The following is a 12005-nucleotide window of genomic DNA, read 5'->3' on the forward strand; positions in this document are numbered from 1 at the left end:
TTAGGAATGTATTGCCATTTTCTAGGCTTGTAATGAGGTATAGAAAGAAGAGAGGTGGAATTAACTGAATTGTCGACTGATTGGCTATGTGAGGTGAGGGAGGGGAGAAAGAGTTTAAGATAACCTCCAGACTGTATTATCTGACTTCAACAGGATACTCACTACTCCTGATAAGAAAAACAGATTTTAGTTGAAAGTGAGGAAAAACTTCCCAAGATTATTGGTGTCCAAAAGTAGAATAAGTAACCACAGAAGAAGTAAATTACTTAATATTGGTCTTTAAGCAGAGGCTAGCTGACCACTTGCCAGGGATTTAGATTTGGGTGCATTGTAGAGGATATTCCTGTTCAGATAGAGCTTTGAACTACCTGACATCTTTTCAAGATCAGCGGAGTAATGAATTCATCTCATCTCTTTCCTATCATACTTCCATATAGCTGTTCCAAAACTCTCCCTGAATCAAACCCATTCTCACAAAAAGCCCTCAGCTCCATTACTGAGATTTTTTTTTAATTTGATAATAGCTGATTTTCAAAATACATGCAAAGATAGTTTCAACATTCATCCTTGCAAAACCTTGAGTTCTAATTTTTCTCCCTCTCATACTTTCACCCCCATTCCCTAGACTGCTAGTAATATAGTATAGATTAAATGTGTAATTCTTCTAAACATTTCCACATCATGTTGCACAAGAAAAATCAGATCAACAAGGGGAGAAAAAAAATGAGAAAAGCAAATAAACAGAAAAGGGGGAAAATACCCTGTGATCTATATTTAGTCCCCATACTCCTTTCTGGATGCAGATGGCTCCATCACAAGTCTATTGGAATTGGCCTGAATCACTTCATTGTTGAAAAGAGCCATATCCATCACAATTGATCACCACATAATTTTGTTGCTGTGTGTACAATGATCTCTTGGTTGTGCTTATTTCACACAGCCTCAGTTCCTGTAAGTCTCTCCAGGCCTCTCTGAAATCATCCTGTTGATCATCTCTTGTAGAACAACAATATTCCATAACATTCGTATGCCACAACTTGTTCAGCTATTCTCCAGCTGATGGGCATCCAGTTCCTTGCCACTACAAAAAAGACTGCTAAAAATCTTTTTGCACATGTGGGAGTCCTTTTCCCATTTTAAAAGTCATTGATCTGTAGTCCCTCATTGCTTCCTCCCTCCCCCCTCCTTCTAAAAACCTTTCATCCCTCTTCTTTCTGCTTTCTTCTGGTCCAGGCTGATGTGATAGCCCCTCCTCCTCGTCAAGGACAACCCAGTCCCTATCGGACTTCTTTACTAGACCGAACTGCATAAGGACTAAGGCTCAGGGCTAGACACAAGACATACATCTTGTAAGCTTTCTTGAGAGGTCACCCTGCCTTAAACTTAGAATCTTCCCCAACTAATGGCTTAGAATAAAGCTAGTACTTAACAAGTGTTGGATGGATGGATGGATGGATGGATGATGGGTTGGGGAATGCAGCAACAAGCGCCGGGACAGATAGACTGCTTCTGGGGTAAGGTACACTAAGCATCTGGAGAAGGCACCCTGAGCACGGAAAAACAAACCCAAACCTCATAGGCCCCTTTTCCCCATCCCATGGGCTGCAGTTGGGGCGTGGCCTGAGGTAGGCGCTGGTCTGGTGTGTGGGTACTGAACACCTGGAGGAGTAGGGGGTGGGGAGCGCTCTAGGTGCCGGCTGGGTCCAGTACCCAGAGCCGCGGGGGACGCGGACACGCGCAGGGAAGAGGCTGCTCGCGTAGGGAAAGGGCGGGGGCGCGCAAGGGCTGCGCTGTCCCGGGCTACGCGCAGTGCAGCGCAGGCGGGGTGGGGAAGGGCAGGGGAAGGGAACCGAAGGGAAGAGTCAGGAGTGGAGGAGAGCCGGAGGCCGGAGCTGAGCCGGCAGCAGCGGAGATGGGGGAGCATCCGCAGCAGCCGTGGAGCCAGCCCAGAGGGAGGCAGGGCACGCCGGAGCCCCCTGTGGGCAGCGGCCAGGCCAGGCCGGCGGGACTGGCCTCGGCGGGAAGCTGAGCCTGTGGGCCCAGGTGAGACCCCGGGCCGAGGTTGGGGGAACTGCATTAAAGACAAGGAAAAGGGACCCCATCCCCCTAGCTAGCCGCTCTCTGATGCGAAGTCAGTTCCTGTCCCTTTGCGCAGCCGGCTTTCTGGGGACCATCAGGAGGTATCTTCACCTCCACATTGTCCCCTGTCAAAGACATCCCTTCCCCAGACCAGGTATTGGGTCCCATCTTTTGGGAGTATTTGTATGAAATCCTATACTGTCACCAAAGGGTGAAGAAAATTTGTCACAGCTGGGAAGGGGACCCAGCTGGACTGAGTGAGGAGCACCCACTGGAAAGGTCCTGATCCTTAGATTCGAGAGAAACTGCCCAGAACCTCTTCCCCCTTCCCTCTCCAGCTCCCTCCCCCCAGTCACAAGGTTAGAATCTCTTAATACCGGTTCCTTTCTTCCACCTTTCATCTTTAGAGGCTATTGGTGGAGGAAGGGAAAGTGAAGCCCCTGCCTGAGCCAGCAGGGTAGTAAGTAGCTGAATCTGAGGTTCTCCGAGGTAGCCCTGCCTCAAAGATTGGACCCATCGGCCTTAAGGGCCTCAGCATCCTATGATTTTCAAACTGTAAGAGACCTTGCAGACCATCTAGTTTAACTGATTAAATGAGAAAAGAGGTCAGAGAAGGGCTGGATCCTACCAAGGTCACATAGGTAGTTTAGTTACTCAGATTTGAATGCAAGTTCTGGAGTGAGCATTCCTTCTGCCAATGCCTCTGAGAAAGGAGAGGAATGAGGGGATCAAAGAGACCCCAGAGAACGGAGGGACAGACACCTCATCTTTCCTCAGAGATTTAGATATTTCAATAGTGAAGGTAAAAAAAAAAGGCTTAAGGGAGAAAGAATAAAAGGTGAATATTAGGGAAATTAGGGAAAGTTTCCTGTCAGAGGTGGGCTCTGACCTGGATTTGATCTGATCTGGATTTGAAATGAGAGGTGAGTGCCCCTTCCAGATAGGTTGAAGTGGGAAGGGCCTATGTCCTACGCCAGCTCAGAAGGGTTTGGTCTTGTGGGGAATCATCTGTGAGATGCAGCTCGGTTGAAAAACACCTTGAGGACCCTATGCTGCAAGTCGGGGATTTCTGAGCCAGACTTGCAAGTCTCTTCCTCTCTGAATCTGTTTCCCTGACTGGGCCATCAGGGGCTTGAAGGAAATAAGCCCTGAGGTTCCTTCAGCTCTGAAGGATCTATCCCTAGAGGTAGCCTTGAAGTCAGACACTTCCCAAAGGGAACCCCTCTGAGGATGGGGTAAAGAAGGCTACTGGAAACTCTGTCTCTTTTTGGTTGTTTACAAATACCCAGCCCAACCTAGAGCCTCCTGAGGAGCTAATCTTCTGACCTTGGCCATGCACCAAGGGCATCTCATCCTTAGCAGTGCCAGAGGAGAGAACTACACATACTCTCTCAGTCCTGCAGGAGAGACTGAAAGCTGTTTGTCTCTTCTGGACAGGTCTGCCTGTATCCCATCCCACTGAGAGACCCCATACTGGAGAAAAGAGGCAGATGATAGGTGTAGGTGGGAGGTGGGAGGTGGACAGGATCTTTACCCTTTATTCTCAGTCTTCTCCTTCCCTCCTCCCACCTCAAGTGACCATATATATTTGAGGAGGGAGGACAAAATCGGTATACCTTGTCCAGTTACCCTTGCTTGGTTAATTTGCATCATGGCAGTGGGTTGGTGGGGTGGAGGTGGATTAGTCATCTTGCCAGATGGGGCAACAGCTGCTTCATGTTTCCCAATTCTGACACTTGGTTCCTTCATTGAAATTATAACATTAAAGCTGGAAGGAACCTTAGAACATAGGAGATTAGGGTTAGGAAAGACTTTAAAGCTCAGTTATTTCACCTGCTCCTTTTACAGATAAAGAAATTGAGACATGGAAAAGTTAAAATATTTGTCCACATTCAAACAAGTAGTTAATGGCAAAGCCTAGGTTCAAATTTAGATGTCTTTTGGCGAAATCAGTTCCAAGATTCCAAACAGCACACAGTTCTATGCCCTTCCTTCCTCTCTTCTCCTGGGAGCAAAAAGTGGCTTCAGTTCTTGGGATGGGGATAGAGGGTGGAACAGGGTGGCACTTAAAACTAGGTGTCATTCAGGGCCTGGGGCCCAGAGCTGTTGGCCAAAGGAAAGGAAGTCAGGCACTTAATTACATTCTCATTTCCAAGAGCAGGAGGCATGCTATTTCAGGAAGAATAGAGACAAGGTTGGGGAGGCCTTGCATCTCTCCTGGAGAGCTTCCATCTTGAGGGGAAGCAAAAGACAGAGGTAATAACTCCCATTTCTACAGAACTTTTAATATTTACATGATCAATTTCCTCACAACACCCTTGTAAGGTGATGATGAAAATATCTCCACCCCCATTTTACAGATACTTTGAGATACTGTGATTTGACCCAGGGCTCCTGACTTTCACTCACTGTACTGCTTTCCTCCTGGACTTCCTGGAGGAAGTTTCCAGTAGAGAAAATGATCCAAAAGCCAACCTGGTCCAAATTAGTAAGCACTTTGGGCTCTCTGTACTCAGTGCTGGAGAATGTGCAACGTTTAAATAACAACTAATTGGTCTGAGACTCAGAGGGCAAGCAAGTAGCTGAAGTCACAAAGAGGATGAATGGAAGAGCCACGTTTCGGATTCCAAGTATTCCAGTCTTTGCAATGCAGAGAAACTCACATTTAAACAGTATTTAAGTTTTACAAGCATCTTCTTCACGACAGCCAAGCAATACATGAAACTGAGGTTCAGAAAGGTTAATAGACTTGCCCAGGGTAAACACCAGAAGTATGAGTTATTCTTAGCACCGAGCCTTGCACAGAGTAGACGTTCCGAGCGTTTATTGATCAACAGGTACAGAGAAAGGGGGAAAAAATTGCCTACCTGCCAGGGTTAGGGGGTCTGGGCTGCGGGGAGGAGGGGAGGTCCAGTTTCAGTGCTGCAAATTCACCTCCTCCCTCTCTTACCCTTCCTCCCTCCTTCCTCTCCAGGTGGCTCCGAGACTATGCTGAGCCCCGCCCATGGAGACCCACTCGGACCTTCCGGTGCTGGAGACAAGTGATGGGCCCGGAGCAGGAGCTGCATCGGGCAGCGGGGAGGATGCCAGCTGGGCTGGGGGGCCGTTCCCTGGGGGCTTCCGGGCTTCGTTGGCCGGAGTGCTGCTCCTGGAGCTGGCGCTGGGCCTGGGCTGCAACGCCGCCGCGCTGCTCCTGCACCGGGCCCGAGCGGGCCCCCGGGCCTCAGCCAGCGCGCGTCTCACCCTCAGCCTGCACGTGCTGGACACGCTCATCTGCGCGCTCTGTGTCCCGCTCAGCGTGGCCGTCCTCCTGCTGCCCACGGCGCCGCCTCGCGCTCAGGCCTCCCTGAGCCCCTCCAGCCTGCTCTGCCGCTTCCATGAAGCCGGCGTCACCTTCAGCGGCGTGGCTACGGCAGCCGGCGTCCTCGCCGTGAGCCTGGACCGCTACGACATGTCGGCCCGGCCCGCGCGGCGTCGCCTCACGCCGGCGCGCGCGCTGCTCCTCCTGGCCATTGCTTGGCTGCTCTCCGTGGCGGCCTTCTTCTTGCCCTTTGTGGAGGCCGGTCTGGCGCCGGGGGCGTGGGAGGAGGCCTCGGGTGCGGACAACCGCACTGGCGTGTCCTGCGTCGGGACCGGAGGAGATGGGAGCGCGACGGGCCGAGGGACGCCTGCTGGCAGGGGCCACCTCCTGGTGCAGATCCCCGCCTTCGTGGCGGCTCTTATAGGACTGCTGGTGACCTACGCGCGAGTCCTCCACGCGCTGAGCGCGGGGCTCGGGGCGCGAGCCAGTCGGAGGAGGAGGAGGGGGAGGCGGCGAGGACGCGGCTGTGGGGCTGGGGCCGCGGCTGCAGAAGCCCGGGGGCTGAGTCCGATGCCGCCGCCGCCGCCGCCGCCGGCTGCGGCCGCCCCGGGCCCCGCGCCTCCGCCGCCGCCAGCTCTGCAAACTTCGGTGTCTGTGATTCTAGCGCTGCGCCGAGCAGTGCGCAGGCACCGGGACAGGCGGGCCCGGAGGCGGCGGGTTTTGCGCCGCTCGCTGCTCATTGTCAGCTCCTTCGTGGGATGCTGGGCTCCGTTGTCTGTGGGCAATCTGCTGCTGCTGTGCATGGGCCCCAGCGAGCGGCTGGCGCGCCTGCGGCTCTGCTGCCTGGCGGCGGCCTACGGAACCACGGTGCTGCACCCGCTGCTCTACGCCTTCCCTCGCCGCTCGCTCAGCCGGGCGTGGCGAAGCCAGTCCCGCAGGCACGCCGTGTGCGCTTTGCGACCCGAACCGCCCGCTCCGGCGGCTGCGGTGGTGCGGAATTCGTGGCTGGCGACGCGCAAAGGTCAGGGCAAGGCGGAGGGAGCCGGGGACGGCGGCGTGGAAGGGCAGCCCCCGGACTGAGGACTTCAGCTGCTGTCCTTGCCCTGTCACCGCCCTCGGGGTGAGGATAACTGATTTCCCCGGGTCCCTGTGCCCTTCCTTGGATTAACAGCCTCGTCCAGGTGCAGCTTCTCTTCTCGTGCCAGAAATCTGGCTTTCCTGACCCAAAGGTGTCGGCAGACTGAGGGCTTCAGCCCAGTGTCTCTGCCCTGGAGGTGGATGCCCACTAACCGAAGGTCTCGTTCATCGATCCTGTCCTGCAGATGAGCACAAACTGGAGACTCTCTCTGCTCTCCTGCTCGAGTGGCTTGGGGGCCCAGGACTAGTCACCAGCACCCACCACCCCTGGGCCCCCGGAACCTGCAGGGGAGTTGGAGGAGAGCCCCTTCTAAGCTCAGATTCCTGCCAGCACAGTCCCGTCACCCATCACCAAAGAAAGCACAGTCTCCATTCTGTTTCACAAAGTCCCTAGCCACCAACCACAGAGTGCTCGACTCCGGGGGATGGTGGGGTACCCCTGTTTGCTGCACCATTAAGGCAATAATGGGGCTAGGGAGAAGAAAACCCCAGAGGAGACCCATGGCCCTGACCAGGGCTAGTCACAGCAATAACTCCAGATGGAGATCCTCAAGTACCCCATACCTGCCCCCAAAGAGTCACCAGCCTGAGAGTCACCACCTCCCCATTCACATTTAGCTGGAGGGTTGGGGTGGGATCCTATCTAGTCTTCCTGTTTGTCCTTGCCTTGCTTGTCCTAGAGAGGACTAGGCAGGTATCTGTCTTCCTACCAGCTCCCTCCTAGAAGGTCTTCCTAATGGAGGGGTGGGGATGGAATGACGGGGGAAAACAAGAGTTTCTTCAGGCTTTGGCCAAACTGCCAGGGTTAAGGACTGGCTCTCAGAAATCCCTCTGGATGTGATATCACTGGGGGGTACCCAAGGCCTTTGGCAGCTGCTTTCCTTACCTGGGCAAGAAAAGTAAATGCCCTGGTGGGGAGCCCTAACCCTTTATGTAGTTTTTACTTTTAATACTGTCCAGTCTGGTGTGATTTTTCTGGTAGTGTTCAGTACCCTGGTGTCTGAAGTGGCTTCAGGTCTTTCTTCAAAATACTTAGAAAATTTCTGCTCCTTCCCCTATAGCTAAATAAACTTAATCACCATCCCTTCCTGTAAAGATCTGGCCTCTCTCTGAGTCCTTGGAGTGTCATGTGGAAATATAGAAGCAATTGGTTCCCTTTTTGTGAGGGAAGAACAAGTACTTATCAACAACTGCTCCAAATAAACCTGAGGAACTGGCTTATTTTGAAAATAATTTGCAGATGTCAACAGAAACCCAAGTTTTCCTCCTCCCAACAGTTTCCTTCACTGGGATCAGTTAATGCTGCTTTTGTCCCATTTCCCACTCAAATCTCATTGATCATACTCTGCTCTTGAGGACCTTCTATTCAGGACTGAAGGTCTGGGTTCTATACCCTTTTTGCCCCTAGATCTCAAGACAGTTATAGAAAAAAATCACTTGTCTGCAGGTTGTTGTGGAAGAGAGATTTGAATGGCTTAGCAGAAGTAAATCTGGGGGTAGGGCAGGTGTATTTGGAAGTGGAACCCAGAGAGGCAGGCAACACATAAGCTATATAACCATTTCTGGGTCCTGAGATCTGTACCTCATCCCATCTCCCAGATCTGTTTACTCTGAGTTAGAATGAAAAGAAACATATTATCCAAATATAATAAGGGAGAAAGGTTGATAGCTAGAAGGGGACTTACAGACCCTCTATCTCCATTCCTCACTCTACGGAAAGAAAAACAAACAAACAAACCGGGAGCCTTTGAAATGTGACATATCTAAGATCACAAGAGGGCTAAGTAACAGAACTAAAACTTACAGTCATTCCAGGGCAATCTCCTTGCCACTTTACTGTGCCACCGAGTTGAAAGAACAAGCCATGTTACTGAAGGAAAGAGGTAAGAATGATCACTGAAACATTCCAGGAAGGAGGGAAAGAAGGGGGTTTGAGGGTAAGAGAAGTTGCCTCTGCTCAGTAAAATAAGTCATGGTGTAATCTAATTTATAAGAATGAATCTTGGATCTCATCTGTCTTAGTGTCTCCACTGTGCCCCTCCCTCTGGTTATCTCCTTCTATCTCTAGAAGAGGTGAGTAGTAGAAAAGAAGGAAGGGGAGAAGGAAAAGGGAAAGAGAGAAGAGCAGGAAAGGCCCAGAGGGTGGGGGGAGATAGCCACCTACACAGAACCCTAAATAATGGGAAGGCATATCTCAACTCATCATCAGGAAAGATTTCCCAACAGCTGGCCAACAATGCAAAAAGTTGGCTCCAAAGGTAGTACCTTATCATTGTAGGTATTTAAACAGAGGCTACAAGATTCCCTATCGAGGATACTTTAGAAGGATTCCGGGACTGATAAGGAGATTGTGCAGTCTAGGATCTTTGAGGTCTCTTCCATCTCAGTCTGAGACTCACAGATGTTCCACCTGCGCACCCTTGTGGCTCAGTCAAGAAGTGCTGCCAGACTGATGAGTTTCTGCAGAACTGGAAAATTAAGACTCCCCAACCCCCTGTTCTTTGGAAGCTAAATCCTTCCAGAAGCCTGTTTAAAAAAAAAAAAATTTACATTTTACAATTTTACAATTTACATTGACATTTACATTGACATTGACATTTACATTTTCGGCCTTCAGCCGAAGGCACTTTGTAGGAGTATGCAAGGTTTCAGAAATCAGGTCCAGAGTCTTCACATCTACCCTCAGGGATGAAGGAAACATTTTATAGATACTGGATAATTTGTGGGCACAAAATCAGATATTTCAGGTACTTTACGAGCTTTTGAGTGGGAAAAATTCCAAGAATCATCTAGAGATGCTCTAGGTATGTTAAGTACAAAAATTGTCATACCTATTAAGACAGCTTTCAGTTAACTGGATACAATTGAACATGACCTTCTAGACTAAAGAAACCTGACAGCAGCTGGAGAAGGAATATTAGTCATGGAACTCGAGCAAAACAAAACATTAATTTTGAGTAGTAGCAAGACAGTATTGAACCCAAGGGCAGGAGATCTAGGTTTGAATTTCAGCTTTGAAATTTATTAGATGTGGAACTATGAACAAATAATGTCTTTTGGCTTTAGTTCCATTCACAAAATGAGGATCATACTATTTATACTGCCTACTTTCCCAAGGTAGAAAAGTCCTTTATAACCTTAATCCCTCTAATCAGTAAAAAGGGCTCTTGGAGCAGTAGCTAAAGTCTGAAAATGATCCAGCTGTGTGATGTGGACAAGTACACTTTTCTGGATCCCAGTTTCTATTAAATGAGGGAGTTTAGTAAATGCTAAGGTCTCTTCAAGCTCTAAGTGTGGGAATTTATGATATCCTTGCCCACCTTCCTGGGCAAGTCTGGGCCCTACAGACACAAATTGTCCTCCAGCAAACTACTGAAATCCCCTTTTACTTAACTAATCCCAAAAGAAGGAATAATCCCACTTCCCTCGTTGGTCAGGTCTCAGAAAAGATGATATTACATAAAATTGAGAGATAGGATTCCTAATGCCTGAAATGATACAAAGAAAATCATTCTTAGAGAAACATAAAGGATTCAAAAGTGAAATTCCCAAGATGTGAAAATAAAATATATCCATGAGGAAGAAAAGAAGCTGCCCAAAGAAATGGATGTAGATTCACTCTATACTCAATAACTCAATAACTGATAAATTACATGGATATAAGAGGGAAGAAAGGTTAGGCAATGGAGGATAAGCACAAAGCACATTATTCCTGTAAAAATAATGTTAGAAGTGATATCAATTGGAAAGAGCTGAGTTGGCACAGAACAAGAAGGATGATACAAAGAGTGGGCTTTTTTTTTTCCTTTAAACCGTAACCATTGATGCTTCCTCTGGACATGAAGTACTCTTTTAGAGATCTTTATTATTTTTCTTGCTTGTTTGATTCCACCCAGAGAGGTAGACACTGGCAACACCAAAAAGGCATACCCTGAAGATATTGCAGTTTGGTTCCAGACCATCACAATAAAGTGAATCACAATAAAATTTTTGTCTCCCAGTGTATATAAAAGTTAGGTTTGTATTATGTTGTAATCTATATCGTACTAATTTGTTTAAAAATGTATATACCTTAATTTAAAATACTTTATTACTATAAGCACCAACTATCATTTGAGCCTTTAGAGGGTCACAATCTTTGTGTTGGTGGAAGATTTTGCCTTCATGCTGATGACTGCTGACTCATCAGGGTGATGGTTGCTGAAGATTGGGGTGACTGTGGCAATTTTTAAAAATAAGACAAAGATAAAGTTTGTTGCATTGATTGATTAACTCCTCCTTTCACTTGAATACTTAGAGGCCATTGTAGAGTTATTGACCGACTTAATTTCAATATTATTGTATCTCAGAGAATAGAGAGGTCTGAGGAAAGGGAGAGAGATTGCAAAGGCAATTGGTGGAGAAGCCAAAATGATAAGGTCTAGATATGAGATACCTAAATGAAATTAGGGTTTAATTGAGGTCTAATGGCAGGTTCGGGGTACAGGGAGTCAAATGAAGCTCCCCTGCAACCTCATTGGATTTGGCACAAGGATACGGAGTTAAATGAGGTCTAGTAAAGGAGCAAGCGTCTCCAATAAAGGAATTTATTGGCCCGAAAAGCTAGATTGATAAAAGAGGTTTATTATGGGGTTTGGAAGTAAGGTTAAAGTATAGTTAAGGAAATAGGTGAAGGTAGAAATAAGAAGGGCACCGGACACAGAGTTCCAGTGGACAGAGGGTTCTGACATGCCAGGCGTAAGGTTGGCACGTTTGGGACTTCTGCAAAGAGGGGGTCCCCAGCTTGGCCCCTTTTATAATGGGAGATTTAGATAGAGGGGCCTGTGGGTGTAGTCCCAAGTAGGCTCAGGTCTGGATCTTCTATTGGAATTCAAAGGGACAAGGATTTGTGAATCAAAAGGTAATTAATTCCATCAACTAGGAGACATTGGGAATCAGAAAGAAAGGAATCTTAAAGGGACCACACCCACACAAAAAACGCACAACAGTTATCAGGATCTTATCTGGGTTCAGTTCAATGCACCTAAAATAATGACCATGATCACCATAATAGAGGCAATAATAATGAAAAAGTTTGAATTGCAGGAATTACCAGAATATGTCACAAAGACATGATAAGAGCACATGCTTTTGGAAAAGCGCTGCTGATAGAATTGACATAGTTGTCAAAAACCTTCAATTTGTAAAAAACACAATATCTGTGAAGCACCTTAAAAGGAGGCTTACTAGTATGCTGAAATCACCTAAGGGTAGCTACCAGTTTTGCATATTGTACAATGGTTTTGAGACCTGTTTATTTCCCTCACTTTAAACTTAACTGCCAAAATGTTTTACCAGAGTGTAGCTGCTGGTTCTAGGAGCCCCAGGTGAGGGCCTCAAACCCTTCAGTAAGTTAGGGGGATCCCTACCTGAAACATGAGAAGACTTCTGGTAGGGATTAGCAAATGACAACAATTTGTTCTAATGGTCAAGAAGGTAGCTGAAGCAG

General features: G+C 48.2%; 1 protein-coding gene across 1 annotated transcript; it reads left to right on the top strand.

The window, feature by feature from the left end:
- Positions 1-1729: 1729 nt before the first annotated feature.
- Positions 1730-7600, top strand: LOC116422352 (G-protein coupled receptor 22-like). The gene is made up of 2 exons (XM_031959451.1): positions 1730-2043; positions 5054-7600. Exon 2 carries the CDS (start codon positions 5084-5086, stop codon positions 6458-6460), a length of 1377 nt encoding a protein of 458 aa, XP_031815311.1. The 5' UTR covers positions 1730-2043; positions 5054-5083; the 3' UTR covers positions 6461-7600.
- Positions 7601-12005: the final 4405 nt, after the last annotated feature.

Source organism: Sarcophilus harrisii, chromosome 1 (genome assembly GCF_902635505.1).
Source record: "Sarcophilus harrisii chromosome 1, mSarHar1.11, whole genome shotgun sequence".
Classification (NCBI taxonomy): Eukaryota; Metazoa; Chordata; class Mammalia; order Dasyuromorphia; family Dasyuridae; genus Sarcophilus; species Sarcophilus harrisii.